Source organism: Manis pentadactyla, chromosome 2 (assembly GCF_030020395.1).
Source record: "Manis pentadactyla isolate mManPen7 chromosome 2, mManPen7.hap1, whole genome shotgun sequence".
Taxonomy (NCBI): Eukaryota; Metazoa; Chordata; class Mammalia; order Pholidota; family Manidae; genus Manis; species Manis pentadactyla.
In genome coordinates this window covers 12486100-12504819 of record NC_080020.1, presented here as the reverse complement: position 1 = coordinate 12504819, position 18720 = coordinate 12486100, and the positions used below count along the sequence as shown (strand labels likewise).

The window sequence follows — 18720 nt, the reverse complement described above, 5'->3', positions numbered from 1 at the left end:
AATACACATTCCCAAGAACCAAAGGATGTTTCATGATCAGGTTTTATATGTTGTCATTTATTTTCAGCTGCATTTAGTGAACTAACTATAATTTCTAGGTTTGTTCACTTACACTTATTTCATAAGAGGTATTTTTTTATTGTTCGTTTTGTATTTTTCATGAGATGGTCTGTTGAAACAGGCTTAAACTACCTGATCTAGCCAGGCCTCAGTGACAAACTGGACGTTTTATCAGTCAATTATATAAATCTTGGCTGATGTCAGTCAGGTTTCCTATTTTTTTTTTAAACTGTCTTTTTCCAGTCTAAAGTCAGTATTTTCTAGTATCTGAAATAGAACACGACTGTATGGGCTATTTATGCCAAACACTGTATGGGTATGTGTGTGTGATTGCATAGTAAAAGGGAGGGTAAATTTGAGGGAGGTCAGTACTGATAAGATTTGTTTTTCTGATATCACTATCTGACTGCATTTTTCCCAATTGATAGCTCTTGGCAGGCCCATTTCAGTACATTATAAAGATAGGAGTTTGAAACTGGAGCATCATATACTGACATTCACACAAAAGGAGATGGTAGCTTTTAAATATTGTAAATAACTAAGATTTCTAAGTGCTCTACCTGTTAATACCAAAAAGCCTAGTATTTATTCATTTCTGCTGAGAACAGGTAGGAAATATGAAAATTCTACATCTCTTCACAAAGTGGTATAAAACCGATCTAAGTTAGATTAAGCCTTTAATGAAAATATTTAATAATTTTAATGTGAAATAAATTCCTGTTAATGGCCTTAATCAAGGCAGATGTTACATTGAGTAAACCAGCCCATTTTGTGAACTTGGTAATTTTTCTTTGTTACTCTGAAATTATAAACTCACTTCTCTGTGCCCCTACCTGGTTTGTTTATATAAGCTCAACATGAGTCAATCACATTGTAAAATGGTCAAACAGTATTGATAAAGTATAAGCCCTCTTTTTATCCTTCAAGCTCTCTCTGCCGAGGTAACATTTTAACATGTGTCACCCAGGCCTTTTAAAAAGATACTTAACAAATATATATTTAGTACTTTTTAAGCTTCTTCAGTCTAAAAGTTGTCAGAATGTTGGACATTAGAGGGAGAACTGGACTAATGAATTTTAGATAGACTACTTTGCTTCTTTGAAGCTTCGCTAACTCATTTTAAAGGGGGCACCAGGAAGCCGGGATATTTTAGACAGTTTATTGTGAAGACATATGGCAAGAATAGAGAAGAAAATACTCAGAGGTGTGACGGATTGCTCAGGCTCCTCCCTCACCCCCGTGCGTCACCGGCACTCCGACCTGAAGTTCAGGGACAGTGTGATACTGCCAATGTCTTTGATCTCTGCTAACTTATTTCATAGTTATATTTATTCACGTATTACCAAAATTAACACAGAACTTGATTAACCTTTTTTTATTCCTTTAGGTGCTCAAAGAACTATACCTTGGCTATAGGAAAATGTTCTTGGGAGATCCTGTAGATGTGTTTGAAGCCAGGAGAGCAGAAGCCAAGAAGTGGCAGAATGCACCCAGAGTCACTACTGGACCCATGCCTTTCAGCAACATGCCAAACGCAGCAGCCGTCGCCATGGCTGCTACACTTACACAGCAGCAACAGCCTGCTACAGGTCTGAATGCATTCAAGTTATAGCTTCTTACTGTTACAGTGCAGAACATTTATGTGCATTTTTATAAGTCTTCCTTTTATGTTAGCACTGAAGAAATTTCTATGAATAGCTGTTACAATCTAAAAATTGTGATGGACACAATTATAATACCTGATTTAAAAAATGCAGGGTAGTCTTAGCAATAATTATACATCAATTAAATACTGAATATTGTGAATTTACTTAATGTTATTTGCTGTATTGCTATAAATGCCCTTAGAACATGGTGTTCATTACCAAATTACATTTAAGAATATCAGATTCTAAAATCGTGATTGTATTATTTTAGAGATAATCCAGCCATACGTTGCATTTTCATATATGATACTGATAGATGGTGCATTCTTGTTTCCTCATATAGTAATTACAGAGTACCCACATTCAGGCTGAAGTCTGTTTTTATTGATTGAAGTTGTGTTGAAGATCAATAGGTTCGTTTGTTTGTACATTGACTAGAAACAGAGTACAGGCCCTGTTAATCAAATCAGGAAGAGGATACATGCTAGAATTATTTGCACCTTTTCAAAATGAGCAGAACAGTAGCCATGGTAGGAGAAAGGTTTTCTGAAATGCTCTGAATTGCTCATTAAGAAGTATGACCCGGGAAGTTGGGCAGATGATGAAAATAATTGGTGAGATACTAGGAAGCAGGTATTTTTAGTCCTTGGTGTAATTCACTTCTACTGAGAGAAGCATTTTGTGTTCTAGTTCTTGTAGCACTTGGCTTGGTGCTGTGTCTTTCAGAGAAGATTGTCTTTTTACTCTCCCTGTTTTGTCAGGCTTGAAGTTTGACATAGAAAAATAAAGTCTTAGTGGATGATTTTTTTTTCTCATTCATAGGTTGTTGAGTAATGCTTATTAGTTATTCTATTGCATGTGTCTTTCTGAAAGTTTCATATAGTCCAGTAGGAAATTACAATATAAAAAGAAGAAAAACCATATGTTTATAGACTGCGTTTAGGCTGCCTCTATTACGGAAGCATTCATTCTCGTTTTCGCTATTGGCAGTTTAAAACATTGTTCTTCACGTTTGGAGAGACAGAATTGACTCACCATCAGTAAATGGCTGATGGTGAATTTATGCCAAATCCTCCACGTTCCATGGCCAGACCCACGTGAACAGTGGCTCACATAAGCACTATAAAGTAGTTCTCTAGCTGGCTGGAGCATAGGATTGCATTCTCAAGTTATGGAGGGAAAAAAAGTAATTATGGGATGGATTCCTATCAAGGCATTACAGGAATCCATCCCATAGTTATTGTCATTAGTTCTTACGATTGTTTAACTACCTAATCAGCCAACCATAGTATTAATTTACTTTTTAGAGCCAATATTAATCCTGAAATAGATCTGATAAGCATGGGTTTGGGTAAGTGTTTTTTAAACATAAGGGATTTCCATTCTAATAAATAAAACTTGAGAAAAGTCAGTTACCTAAAATGTTACGCTGTAAGTGAATTATGTTCTCTGGTATACAACTAAAGTTGAGGCAAAGCCACTTGCTAAGGTCTTTTTTTTTTACTTATGTAGACAGTCTTGAAAAGTTTTCACTCCTACATTTTTGGCTCGTGGACATACTGAGTGAGATATGTTCATTCTATAAATATGGGTGCCTACTGTGTGCTAGGCTTCAGGGGTACAAAGATTGACAGTATAGATGTGGTCTTTGCTTTCGGTGGTGGTGGAGTATCAGCCTCATTTACAGTAATCATCTTGAGGAGGCTTTTGCTCCTACACTCACATTTTGTCTGTGACTTTTGCCAGGTTTTGGGGAAACTGCTTTCTGTGTTCCCAGCAGTTTTGAAGTCCACACACATAAGGGCTTCCTAATCAGGTGGCAGGAATTGTGACTTATCATCCTAAGCAGTCTTAATAGTGTTTTCATTTTGAGTTGTATGGATTTTTAGAACGGAGAAGCTAACCATTAGTAGTAACAGTTTGGAATTGTGTCTTCTCTTGTTTTTCCTTTTGTTTGTCTAAATGTTTCTCAGGCTCCACAGTTCATACCTTTATGCCCCTCCAGTTAGAATGTTGGTTATTTTAGTCATGTCACCACCATGGCAAGATGTATGAGCTTTCTTAAATAGGTCCTGATTTTATGAGTTACAGCCCGTTTAGAAATGTCCCTGTTTAATGCACTGTGCTTTGTACCTGGCGACTTAATCCTTAAGTCCTGTGATTTTGATGAAATCTTAATCTAAGTGCCAGTCACAAATTTTAAAGACCATCTAGATGAAACTTGTGTGCTGTTTTTATACATCACTGTTGATCTGTTCAAGATTTGATTTTTCAGAGGGGTTTTGTTTTTACTTAGATATGGATTTTTTACTTCATTAATGTAAAAAAGCAGATGGCATCTTAGGCTGCTCCCTTATGAAGATGGGTTCTGTGTAGTCTTTCATGGAGGTGGAGGTATGGACATAAGTGATTTCTTGATCCTTCAGTATTTTTTAATGAACAAAATACTTGTAATAGAGTTCAGGCCTGTGTAATTTATGGTTATTGCTTCTGAAGGCTGAAGAGAATTGATGAAAACCCAGCAGGCCATTTATTTATGAAATCAGCATCACTACATGGATAGATTACATGGTAGGAGATCTTGAGTACACTTGTCCACCAGTGCTTCTGAAGCCTCTTAAAAAGCTTAAGACATTTACATTAGGCCTTTCAGTGTAATCTTAACTTAGGATAGATTGTTTAAAGCTAATGTACTGGGATTAAGTTTTGTTGTTGTGTTTTGACACTTTTAAAAGTTCTTAATGTTTACATAATAATACTTTTCTTCTGTGACTTAGCTGCTGTTTTTAAGGAGAGCTGAGACATTTTGTTAGTAATTCCTATTTTTTAGCTTTTAGTGCAGGTTTGGACATTTAAGGTGTAGTGTTAAATAGGAAGCTTTAAGTATCACAGTTTAGTTTCTTGTGGTTTTGTGATTTTGTTGTATTTAACAACCAAAGGAACATTCCCCATTAAATCAGTGCGAGTGAAATTTTTCAAATTGGGGAAAAGGCGCTTTTTTTTTTAAGAAAAACTATTATTTTAACAATATGACTTAAGAATAACCATACTAATTATGTTAGGTATTTTAAATGATCATTAAAAATTACTAAAAAATGTTAGCAATTTAGTCCTTTTCCTGTGAATGCAGTTTTACTTTTAAGGGAGTAGAATTTATTCTGGAAAACATGAATTACAGTGCTAAACTTGATTTTGTTGTGCGTGACTATATTACATGGTAACTTTTGTAAAATGTTACTCTACATGAAGATTTCACTTTGGGCAATCATTGGGATATATTACTACTAATATCATTTTATTTATGGAACTAAGCCTCTCATTGAATGACTATTCAGATTTTGAAACAGACTTCTTGAATTGTTTACGTAACTTTTGCCTGAAGGATTTAGATTCTGCTTTCTAATAGGGAAACTAATTTATGTGGTGGCCAGAGTATAATATATGCTAGTACTTTGGCACAGGAGATACTTATCATGAGTTTTTACTATTAAAAAATGTTATACATTTGCCTACTAGTTTTATAAATGATGTTGCCTTCAGAATTTGTGTGAAGGTACAAAACTCAAAATATCATGTACCTGTTGTGCAATGGAAAGTCTTGTCATTGTTAGAGTTCTTGATGACCTATATCCTGAATATTGATAATAGAGTTGCTCTTGAAAACAGACCCACACACAACAGAAAGTGTGGTATTGGAGTAACTCCCATTTATCAGCTGAGGGCTGTGGTGTGTGCATTCTTCCTTGCAGTCTTCCACCAGCAGTGCCTCTGAGTAACATGTGACACTTAAGTCTCTCAGTGTTAAAGAAACTGGACATGTGTTTTCTACGTATTTTTGTTAGAAGTAAAGAATAATATGTTTAGTTTCTTTTTCCTATAGTAACATTTTACAAAAGAGCTGCTAGGCAGGTATTTTATTCTCAAATTTATTTCAAATGATGTAAAAATTTAAATCCTTTTAATTTATTTTTAATAGTAGTGTAAGAACACTGGCTGCTATTAGTCCTTATTCTCTCTTCTCTGGGTAGAAGCTATTTGGAAAGTCCAGTTTCTGTCCCAGTGTAGCAAAATGTAGTTCCTTAGTTTTCTTTGTTTTCAGGTTTTTTTTTTAATGTTTTATAATTTTACACTACCTTTTGAATATACAAACCTCATTCTTCATTAAACAACTTGAAGGCTTTGATTTCTTTGAAGAGTTTAAATTTCAGTCTGTATATTACTTTGGCAGTCCCCTCAACTTTGAGATGCACTGATCACTGTGCTTGATAAAAGACAAGACTGAAGATTGTACTATGAAATTTATTGAATAGTTTTCATAAATTATTTATCAAATGAGAGATTTTAGATTTTTGTATTCTGCTTAGTTTAAAAAAAAGAGTAGTAGTTAAAAAGAGAGGCTAGTAAGTTTGATGCTATTCATGCCAAACAAACTCAGCCAAAACCTTTAAAGTAACAAATGGGAAAAGGATGACTAATCGTTTTGCATCTGAGTACATTTCCCAAAATGTTGGAAAGAAACTTCTGAATTGAAATCTTGAATGTATTGAATCTGTCAAGGTACACAGCCGTGCCTTTGTAAATGTTCATTATCTATCTTATTTAATCAGGTGATAAGTGGTGTAATGTAGCAGAGCTTAACAATAGAACTCAATTACCACTTTTTGTGAACAAGTTGGAATTGTCATGTTACTGTGTAATTGATTTGCTTTAAAATGAACAATAAATTTAATAAAATAAAACATTGTCTTGTTTTTTATCTATTTATTGTATATATCATTTATATTTCATATAAAAAGTCATGCCTAGATTTTTGGGTACTTACTCTTATGAAGTAACATGATAGTTTTGCCATGTTAGCGTCAGTCTCTTTTCATCAATTGAGACTTGACTCTAACGGAAGGAGCTTGTTTAAATAAAAAAAAAGTGAAAACCTTTACTGATTACACCAGCTAATTTTATCAGCAAACAAGTGGGGAGATCTAAAATCATTCTAGAAGTAAAACTAAAAGAACTATAATTTACAATACATTAAAGATTTCAAATTATTTAGTAGGTTAAAGAAACGTTCATATTTCAGTGCAACGAGCCTCTTTCAGTTGTCTAGTGTGAACAAGTAAAAACATTTTTTTTTGATACGTAAATCAGTTGGGACAGGAAAATTAGGCTGGGGAGGCATCGTGAAAGCTAAGTTTTAGTAAATAGAATTTGTTAGAAGTAATCACTGTTCATTTAAAAAATAATTTCGTGAAGAAACTTTAATCTTGAAAGAGTAAGGCAAATTTGTTTTTCTTCCCCCCTTCCCCCCCTTCCCCTCATTTTATTTTTTTTCATACCAGGGCCACAGCCATCTCTGGGAGTTAGTTTTGGAACGCCATTCGGCTCAGGTATTGGCACTGGCTTGCAATCAAGTGGCTTAGGTTCTTCAAACCTTGGAGGTACACTTTAACTTTTCTACTATTGCATTGGACTATTAGACACTGAACTGATACTAGCCTGTAAAACATTTCTAAGAAGATCTGCTGTTTTGGAAGTCAAGGTTCCATTTGGCAAAAACGATTCTCCAAACCGAATGCATTCTATTCTGTATTAGATTTCGAACTTACAAAATAACTTCAACTTTTGTGAATAGTAAATATAAAATAGCATTGAAATTAAGTGGTAGGGCTGTACATATTTTCAAAGCAGTATCCTAAAATATGAACTTGAAAATGACTTAGTTTTAATAAATTTAATTAACTTTAAAAAATTAGTAGTCAGTATCAGTTTGGAGTCCAAACTACTAAGGGACATACATTCTCCTAATCATTACCTTCTTTTTCTGAAAGTGAACACTTTAAATGGGGAAATAATTTTATTTTAAATTGAGCAACTTCTGTCCTTTCCTGAGCACTTTTGGCATATTAGCCTTTATGCATACTTCTATAAGATACATAAGCAGTTAAATTTATTTTAATCGTTTCTTAAGTTAACTCTGATTAGTAAGGTAAGTCTTCTGCAGATCATCATGCTAAATACAAATGCATTCACAATTCTCTGGTATGAATAATTGAAACTTGATTGTATTTTGACACATGCATTGTCATAATGAATATGGTTGCCTGATTCCCACTAAAACATACCATCATAAGAGGGGAAGCCTATAGGATAGGGAAGCTATCATCATGGTCACTTAATATAGCAGACTCTATTAGGAATTACGAGAATTACAGCAGACAGCGTAATTCCTATTATCTATATAGTCCAGTTTACCATTGTGTTTTTTAGAGTTACAGGCAATAATACTACCCAACTTGGTATTTTAGACAAGCTATTGCCAAATAGCCTAAGAAGAATTTTGATTTTATTTTTAGAGCCCTTGACTTATAGGAGAGAGGAAATGCATCTTCAAGTACTTAGCAGTCTCCTCTTGAACTTTCTATGATGAAAAATACCTCTTTATTTAAACCGTGACTACCGTATTGCCAAGAGAAACATATGATGCTCCCACTCTTAATGTTTCATTGTTGGCATCAGCTGGCACTGTCGCAGGAGCTGCTCCTACTGACTGGATTGAAAGTCATGGACTGTGACGTAGTTATGCAATTTTTTAGTGGTAAATCTTCTTATGTGAAAATGTTTTGGTAAAAGCAGACAGAGTAAAATTACCTGGTGGTCCTTGGTGTTCAAATTATTGTGCATGTCCTGCTTATTTATGAGTTTATAGTGAGGCTCTTTTTATCCAAATGAAATATCCCTACATGGATCTTTTTATCTGTTTGACTGAAGTCATTCTTGAATAGTCACTAAAGTTTCTAGTCCATATAGAAGAGAAAAACTAATATGATCTTGTTTTTTTATGGTCTTGCGCTTTAAAAATTAGTGATGGGACATAAACATACTCTAAATATAAGTGCTTTATTAGAGAATTAATCTGGTTCTTCCAAAAGTCTTATGCAAAGGAGTAAATAGCAGATTTCTGTAGTCAGGCCATGTTTTCAACACTGTGTTTATTAGATCTCTGGTAATTTTAGGTTTTACTTGTCAGTATCCATCGACCTGTGTTTCACGTGCCGTTGTATATTTCTCTATCACCCTCCACTAGGATTTGGAACTAGCTCTGGTTTTGGATGCAGCACCACAGGGGCCTCCACATTTGGATTTGGAACAACAAATAAACCCTCAGGAAGTCTTAGTGCAGGTTTGTGTGTTTCAGCCTGAATTTCAGGCAAATTTAAAGGTGCAAAGTATTTGAAAGTATAAGCATTGTTATTTCCAATATCAAACAAAAAGTCCCTATGTCAATTTCTACCCCCTGGACGAAGCATGCAAGCCTAATAATTATATAGCTTTATCTCTCTTATAAGCTAACAGCTTTGTAAAATATTTATAACTAGATTTATTTGATATAATAAATAATTATAACTTGCCTTAATTAACTAAGTAGAGATCTTTTGAACCCAAAATCCAGTTTCATGGTTCAACAGTTTTCTCCATTACCATAAAAGTGAACCCATCGTTGTGAAAAATTTAACCCAGTTTTTATCATCATTCATTCAGGAGAGTGATTTCCCTTCCAAAGAGATGTTCTTTAGTTACAAGTCCCTTTGGTTTTAAGAATACCAGGCTTACAAAGGATGATTGAGTTCTTTGTTCATTTTTGAAATAGATATATAATCTTTTGATTCTTCTAGTAGGAGATTCCAAATTCCATCTACATTTCCTCTGTATTTGTAAATAATGGCTTTTTTAATATGCAATTTTTAGGGATAAATAACATGTCTAAAACAATGATTTAATACTGATGAAACTGTTTTTAAAGTGAGGGAATTTGAAGGAAACTCCATGTAATATTAAATGGTGTTTAAAGTCAATTCCAACAGAGTAAGATAATAGTAGAATTCCCTGGTATCAGGATTATAATCATATATGATAATATTAGTTAACTATAGACACTAGTTGTAGTTGATCCTCAATATACAAGCGTTCTTGCAGACTCAGAGCAGTAGATACTGTCCTGAAAATTGTGGGCTGAGGCTTCCTTGGAGGACTTAGACTTGTGGGTCCGAAGATGATGAAAGTCTTCTACATGTTGATGATATGTTTCTGGAGGAGCTGAGGAGAAAGGCACCTTGTTATATTTTATTAGCAAGAATGTGTCTGGCAACTTGAAGTTTTCTGTAGGTTTTCGTTGTTTGTGCTAAGGTTTCTCTTCTGGCCCAAATCACTACACTTCTGTCTTTAAAGGTGCCACTTAGTTGTTTAAGCTAAACTATTTTCCTGTAAAACTGCATGCTAGAAATTTAGGGCCCTAAGATATTTTCTGTTTTTTAAAATGATATGTTCTTTCAGCTACAAATTAGCCTCTCATCCCGATTCTTAAATTTGTTTCTGTGACTTACTTCTGACATGAATATTTTCTTCCCTAAACATAAGGCTTTGGCAGCTCAAGCACATCTGGGTTTAACTTCAGCAACCCTGGCATCACCGCATCAGCTGGTTTGACATTCGGGGTGTCCAATCCTGCCTCTGCAGGCTTTGGGACAGGTGGGCAACTCCTTCAGCTGAAGAAACCTCCAGCTGGAAACAAAAGAGGAAAAAGATAAACGTACGGGTTGATGTATTGAGAGAATCCATAGCAGCACCACTCATCCTGAGTCTATTTTTCTAAAACTGATGCAATGATTAAACTGCATCCCAGGAGATTTATAATGCTTTGATATTTTCCCCTACTCTGGAATCTGAACTTTGTTCTTGTTTGCCATGCTAAACGTCTTTTTTCTTGTGAATTTGAAATCCAGTTGTGTTTTTTTCATTATTTGATTCTCAGTGTAAGAAATGTTCTGATTACATCGATTGGTAGAATCTGTTTAACCTAGTGTTACTAGCAGTGTTTTTGTTGACAGAGTTTACATCATGTGAATATATGCACATTTGTTTCTTATACAGATGGTAAGCACTCTAGGGCCTATATACTAGAATCAGTTCTTTGATAAAGGCCTTTTGAGCTACACTGCAGGGCATCTTGTGAATATGTATGTAAATATATACAGAACAATACGCACAATTGTGTGTGCATATAAAATATATATTTACAAGCCTACAACTTTTGCCTCAGACTGTTCCCCTTTTCTAAGGGTATTCCATTTTCACCTTTTAAGCTTCAAATCCTCAGTGCTTGTAGAATAATGAGCCAGAGATACCAGGTCACTGCAGTAATTTGTTTAAACACTTAGTGAAGTGGTCCCTGGTGTACATACTTGGCTGACCCAACTTCATTGCCCCAGTCTTTTCTATTTTTGTTTCCACTCTTCAAATGAGGAATGCTGTAAGACTCATCCAACAGATTTTAACAACTTCGGTTATCCTATATATCCTCACATTGCCTGTATGAGATGTTTTCTCATATCTGAGGTGAACCTTTAAGAGCATATTGAACTCCAGACTGGTGTTCTGGGGGCAAAGAGCTATTAAGCCAAATTGATTCTATGCAGGTGAAGGATGCACTATTACTTCAGTGGAAACTTTTCTAGCTATTCCAATATAGAATTCGTTCTTACAGGGCTATTGATGTGGACACCAAATGGAGTGGCTTATCACTCTCTTAATGTCTTAAATAAGCGCTTAATTTGGAATAGAGAAACAATATATTTTAAGAAAAGATATTCTTTGTAGTGACTATAAACTATCCCCTCTTTTAACAGTGAACAGACGCTCCAGGTAATAACACCTAGGCATGTCAGGCTGCATCTGTGTAATATTTGTCTGTATTAGTGTAGTGAAGACGTAGAGTGGGTGAAAAAGAGCCCCTTGGAAGAGCTGCCTTAGCCGGGATTCCAGACAGAAACCATTAGGTGGACCTATTTACCTTTCAAGTACAGTTTTCAGATGGGATGTGAACATGGAATTTCATTGAAAATAGTTTTAATTTTTTATATAGAAGGTTTTGTACATAATGTGCATCAAGTGAATATTTTCAGAATCATTTTCACCAAGGCACCTTTTTTTCTAAAATAGGTATTGCATATAAATATATATATATATATATATACATATATATTTTTAGTATAATGTTAGTTGGGTTTGATTATAAAAGTATCAAATCTGTTTTATTTATCTGCATATAGCAATGATTGGCTTTTTGGAACTGAAATTTTTGTGCTGCGATGCATTGAAATACAGAAAATGCTTTGTTTCTGAGTGCTGAAGTTGTCCTTCTTCTGCCTACTTCTTACTGCAATCCCCCAGATCCAGATTTTGGGCAAGTGTAGGAAAACATGTGATTTTGTGCTTTGAATTACTGTCAGAATAAAATACACAATTACGACAAACTTTTTTTTAAAGGACATTTATTGCATTGTGCTACAAAAATCTGAATATTTATATTTCTTGGGTTTTTTTCTTTATACATTTTGTATTTTAACATGTTGAGCCACTGGAAATTTGTAACAGATGAATTTGTGATAGGAGTTTAAATGTCTTGTTATTGTCTCCATTGTCTTCACTTTGTCCAGAGTCTATCATTATGTAAACAATAAAATTTATTGTGTCAGTTACTTTTTGTAGGTGTCAGTAGTTCTTATTATGTAATTTTCTTACCAGTGTTCTTTTATTCTCTTTGGTTGGTTTTTAGGCTTTTCTTTTCACTGGTTTATACATCTTGCTTTTTGAAATACAAAAGAAACAATACTATTTTAAGTTCCTTGTTACTTACTTTTGTCTTTTCAAAATTACAAAAACATTTTTAATTATATAGAAGAATACTGAGTACATTGTAAAAATCCCTTTCAGCTCCTAAACCCTCATCCTGCCTTCTTTCCCAGAGTATCCACTCCTAATGTTTGGTGTAATACTGGATCCTTTTAAAAAAATGCCTGTTTCAACATACGTATATGAGTGTTCGTTCTCCTTTCTTTTTCTAACAAATGGGTAAAAATCTGTATTCCATGATTTGCTTTCATTCCCCTGTAATGATATATCATGGACATCTTCCCATGTCAGCCCATGTAGGTTTACTTCTTAAATAATATCCAATAGCATGATACACAGTGATTTGTTTCAACTATTCTCTGTTGATGGGCAGTTGAGGTTCATTCCAGTGTTTTAATTTTACAGAAAAAGCTGCAGTGAATATCCTTCTACATGGCTCTTTGAGCTTATATTTAGTTCTTATGAGATTGAACTTTTTAATATGTATATTAACCATTTGCATATTAATGTGATTGCGTGTTAACATCTGTTGTGCATTTATATACCAAGTTATTTAGGATTTTTTTTTAATGATCTCTGCTGATAATGGATGCTAATATTTTTCTTGTGAGATAGGTGGGACTTGAATCGTCTGTGCACAGACCCCTGGCTTGAGCCTGTATGTTCTTGGGCGGGTCTCTTAACTTTTCTGACTTAAGCTCATCATCTGGAAAGGGATGGTAAAGATGCATGGTTGTGTTAATAGTACAGTACAGTCTGCTTTAAATCCCTTGGGTGGCATAAACCCCTGACACTTGGCAAGCATTTATTATTCCTGCACCAATATCCCACTGCTTTGATCATTGTAGATGGATGATTTATTTTGTACCTGATAGGGAAGCTACATCATCTCACACCTGTTTTGGTTGTGTACAAGTGTGCGCACCTGTGTGATAACTATTTGCTGTTTAGGATTAACATTAGTACCTATGTTTTCCCTTAATAAATTCCTGTTGGGAATTTGGTTTATACAAATAAAATAAGATCTGTCGAGAATTGATATCTTAATACATATAAGCATCATCTATGCATTCATTACGTCTTTTATTCTTTCTGTGAGGTTTTACAGTGTTTATTAGATCTTAGTTAATTGTTCTTCCTAACAACATCTTGATTTTATCTCTGTGGATTTTCATCTTGCATTTGGTACAAGGTCATTCATATTATTACAAGAGCAGATTGTGGTGATACGGTAAACCCAAGTTAATGCCCTCCTAATCTCAATAGTGTTTTATCCAACAAGGGAATTTGAATAGCCCCTCTAGAAATATTGTGATGGAATTTCTGTGTGTGAAATATCTTGCTCTGGCATCCCCTTCCTCCGTATCTAGCCCCAGCCTCACTATGAAAAAGCTTGCCTGCCCTGTGTTTTCTGGAGCACGCACATTACTCAGGGAACACAACCCTTGGCTCATAGCACAGGGCCAGTGTCCTGGGAAACCTGAGCTCACTCAGGAGTTCATTGTGCCTGTGGGCATCACCTGTTGACTGAGGGTGTATTCTCTTCTGGGCCCACACTCAGAACTTGACATACTTCACCTTGTTCCATTTCAGTATTACCCTGTAAAGGAGAAATCCAATTCTTAGGTGAAGGAACTGAGATTTACGTTAAGCAGTTCACTTAAGGTCACTTGGCTGGCAAGTCATGGAGCTGGGGTTTCTCTGTAACAGGAATAGCATGCCGATACTCATGCCTAAAGGTATCAAAGGTAAAATGACTACAAAATTTATATGGACAAATCACAAATATACAGTACACTATAATTCAGGGCAAGGTAAGTACAAAGGGCTATGGGACTTGAGGAAGAGTGAACCTATCTAAGGTGTAAAGAGTGCTGTGAACAAGCAGGGAGCAGACTTGTGTAGCTTTGACCGTTCCCACTGTTTGCCTCTGGAGAGGTTCATAGAGAAGGGCCAGTCATCCCAGCAGGCATGTGGGTTTGCCCAGCTGGGAAAGGCTAAGGGGAGCAATTTTGGCTCTTTGAATCTTAGGATCCCTAAGCAATTTAACGTGAAAGTCGTGCCAGGAATGAGGATGCAGAGAAAGGGGAACCCTCCTACACGGCTGGTGGGAAGGTAAACTAGTTCAACCATTGTGGAAAGCAATACGGAGATTCCTCAAAAAATAAAAATGCCATTTTAAAAGTCCATCACAATACTTAAAAAAATAACATTTTAAAAACTAGAAATACCATTTGACCCAGGAATTCCATACCTAGAAATGTACCCAAAGAAAACAACTCAGATTCAAAAAGACGTAGGCACCCTTATGTTTATCGCAGCACTATTTACAATAGCCAAGATCTGAAAGCAACCTAAGTGTCCATCAGTAGATGAATGGATAAAGAAGATGTGGTACATATACACAATGGAATACTACTCAGCCGTAAGAAAGAAAGAAATTGTACCATGCGCAATAACATAGATGGGGCTGGAGGATATGCTCAGTGAAATAAGACAAGACAGAAAGACAAGCACCAAATGATTTCCCACATTTGTGGAGTATTGAGGAAGCAAAACTGAAGGAACAAAACAGCAGACTCAGACTCCAAGAAGGGACTAGTGGTTACCAAAGGGGAGGAGTGGGGAGGGAGGGAGAAGGGGATTGTGGGGTATCATGACTGATGCACATGGTGTGTGTGGGGTCATGGGGAAGACAGTGTAGCTCAGAGAGGACAAATAGGGACTGGCATCTTACTACATCATGGGCAGTGACTGCAGTGGGTTATGGGGGGGACTCAATGGTGAATGTAATAACCACATTGTTTTTCTTGTGAAAATTTCATAAGAATGTATATCAATGATACCTTAATAAAAAAAAGAAAAAAGAAAGGCTTTCCAGGAAGACTTGCTAGACTTTTGTAACCCAAAAGAGCACCGTATGCTCAGACTTGGTGAGGCTAGATCTTTTCTTGCCTAGAGATGGACCTCACCTGGCCGAAGGAAATGGCAGAAACAGAGGAGGAAGCTTTAGGTGCTGAGAGACAACAGCAGATAGAGGAAAGGGTAGAGAAAAATCGTCTGCAGGCTTGTAGTTTGCCAACCTCTTCTCAGCATTATCACCATTTAAATAAGTAAATTTATTAATTAATAGTCTGAAGAAAATTTGCCTATTGCAGCCTTGGCCCAGAATAGCCTAGGTGTTTCTTTTGCCTTCTTCCACTCAATGTAATGTACCTAATCTGTTAATAAAAACAAAAAACCTACCAAGCTCACAAGAAGAGTGGGCTGTAGTTTTACCTTGCAGAGAACTTGTTTCTGCCATCCTCACGCCTCTTGGCCCCCCCTGGTGGCAAGTCGGTTTAATTCAGAAAACATTTATTAATATTTGCAGTGTATAGGTCACTGCAGGGAGTCGAGGGAGATACAAATGCAGATAGGGTATCGTCTGTGCTTGATAACGTTAGCTAACACTGAGTGCTAAGTGGAGGCCAGGGCCTGCTCTTCAGGGCTTTCCATATATTAACTCATTTAATCTTCAGTTGTCTGAGATGGATACTACAATTGCCTTTTTAAAAATGAGAAAACAGGCACAGAGAAATTCAATGAACTTTCAGTGGTCATTCAACTAATATGTGGATGGGCCCAATTCAAACTCAGGTAGTCTTCCTAGCGTCTAGGCTTCTAACTGTTACTTTATGCAAAGAAGTGTAGGCAAAGTGGGCTTTCTTATTAATGGTAAGATACAGACACAAAATTATTGAGAATACAGAGGAGATATTCAGCTTGTGGGGAATCAAAAATAGGTGGCTTTGAGTAGTGAGCATGGATATGATTTCTTTTTTATGAAGTGTTAACATTTTGTTGATTTTAAAGGACCACATAATTAAAAATAGTCTTAAATTGGAGCAACACAAAGAGATAAAATAAAAAGCAACTAATACTCCACTCTCCAGATGAAGTTCCTGTTAAAATTCTTTTCATTTTGCTTCATACTGTTCTGCTTTATTCTTGTTAGTAGCTGAATAGCACACATGTCTACATTCCGTTTAACTAGTTCCTTTGGGTGAATATTTAGACCATTTCAGTTTTTTTTTGTTCTTAGAAATGATTCTAGTAGAATTTGTGAAAACGTTATCTGGTTTTATTGACATTTCTTTAATTATGAGGGAGTTCAGAAATTTTCTGTTGGTGTTGGCCATCTGTTTCTTAATTATTTGTAAGAGTTCTTTCTATCTGTAGAGGTGTTTGGAAAAATTAGTGATTTTAAACCTTTAGTCTTGGGTCCATGTGACTTTTTTGATGAAAATTATATCCATCCGTATTTCATGCCTCTTAAACATAAATACTTAAATTATTTGTGTTTAATATTGCAACTATTTCACAGGTAATCCTTTCCCCTGTGTTTAGACTTTTTGTTTTTGTTGTATAGAAACTGTAATTTCTTATGTTGCCAAAATTTATTAGTCTTTTTTTAATGACTTCTGGAAATGAGTGAAAATTCAATATGGGGTGAAAAAGAGTGAGACATTTTAAGTTTTATGGTTATAAAGTCCTTTGTATTTATGATATCATTAAACATTTTTAAATGTGTGAAGATGCTTTTAAAAGATTCTGCTAGGTGGTGAGGGTCAGATTGTAATTAGGCAGTGGCAGAACTGAAAGGACTTCACACCTGCCACTTCACACTTATTGAGAAAGCAGAAGAGAAATTAAATAACTAGCCAATTAATTTTTTAAATTTCTTTAAAAAAATTTTTTCTCCTAAATAGATGTAAAGAGAGATACACACACACACACACACATATACGTATGTATATACATACGTATATATATATATGCCACTTTGAAAATCAAAATAAACTTGTTTAACTGGAATTTCAAGACCAAGCCTTTGTTAGATGTAATGATTTTATCTTCTAAAATAATTTTTGAGAAATTTCTAAAAATTCCCACTCTTTGACTCATATAATGTCAAGCCTATGTAGTCTTAGCTATATATTTTTTTCTAAAGCTGTGATTATGTGGGGGGTGCATACAGATATAATTAAAATCACATTTATTTATAAGTAACACTTAAGACATATTGAAAGTCATCCCTATATTTGCTGATATATAAAGATATTCTTATATATCAGTATTTTGTCCCTCTAGTTGAATTATTAGTCTGCCGGAATTTACTATGCTTGAAAATAGAATTTGTTTCCACTTTTTTAATTCTTATTTTTTAATCAAAAGTAGACAACAGTTTGGAGTCAAATGTTTTTATAAGTTTGTTACAAAAGCAGCAGTCTCCCTTTTTTTCTCCATTTTAAGGGGACTGTTTTCAACCTCTTTAAGCTCTCAGTCAACTCTATTTTCAGGCCCACCTTCACCCCCACCTGCAGAAATAGTCTCCTTCTAAGCTTTCTTCACTGTAAGCTTAAAATTTAGCTTTCTTGGTCTGCTAAGTCAGTTACATCTCCATTCCTTTTTTGGGGGGCCATTACCTTTTTTCCTATTCTCATTGTCTTTGTGGTTTTAGGCTATGTTTAAAATTGTTCAAACCTTATAAGGTAATTTTATTGGAAATCCATTTAATTTTAAATTTCAATATTTCTTTTCCAGAAGTTCCAATTGGTCCTTTAGAAGTATGCATGGTCACTTTTTGGTAATCTTTTATCCCTTCTTACACTTTCTTCAAGCATTATTCAACAAACTATTTTATATTTGTCACTGCTATGTCCATTATCTAAAGCCACTACAGTCTGATTTTGGTATTTGTTCTTTCTGCTGACTTTTATTCAGTGTGTCTTCTCTTTATCCTATGTGCTTTGTAATTTTTATTTGTGAGCTCATCTTTGATAGGAATGTATCTTTGGGAATTCTTTGAGGCCAAAGACCATGTATGGAGTGTGAATTAAAACCATTGTCCCTTCTGAATGTCAGTTCTAATGAATTCTTAGAGCAGAATTTCCTTTCACCTCAGAGAGCCAAGGCTACAATAGGAAAATTTTCTTTGTCAGACTATTAATTAATAAATTCACTTATTTATATGGTAATGGTGTTGAGAAAGGGTTGGCAAACTATAGCCTTGTGGGTCAAATCCAGGTCAATTACTGTTCTTGTAAGTAAAGTTTTATTGTAACAGCCATGCCCATGTGTTTAGTTATTATCTATGGCTGCTGCCATAGCAGCAGAGAGGGTATGGCCTGTAAAGCCTAAAATAATCATTTTATGGCCCATTGGAAGCTCTCAGACCTTTCTTTACCTTGCATGATGTCCTTACCTTGCATGGCTTGTATTGCTTAGGATACAGGCAAAGGTGCTTTATTAAGAGACCTCAAAATACAGCAGCTTGAACAAGATC

At 35.2% G+C, this 18720-nt stretch overlaps 1 protein-coding gene across 2 annotated transcripts in view; it reads left to right on the top strand.

Moving 5' to 3' along the window:
* NUP58 (nucleoporin 58) overlaps nucleotides 1-12238 on the top strand; it is a 39114-nt gene extending 26876 nt beyond the window's left edge. For both annotated transcript variants that reach the window (XM_036917386.2, XM_036917385.2), the window contains 4 exons: nucleotides 1448-1649; nucleotides 7043-7141; nucleotides 8788-8883; nucleotides 10119-12238. In XM_036917386.2, coding sequence (XP_036773281.2) covers nucleotides 1448-1649; nucleotides 7043-7141; nucleotides 8788-8883; nucleotides 10119-10288 — 567 coding nt within the window. In that variant the 3' untranslated portion in view covers nucleotides 10289-12238. The remainder of the gene's footprint in view (nucleotides 1-1447; nucleotides 1650-7042; nucleotides 7142-8787; nucleotides 8884-10118) is intronic.
* Nucleotides 12239-18720: the final 6482 nt, after the last annotated feature.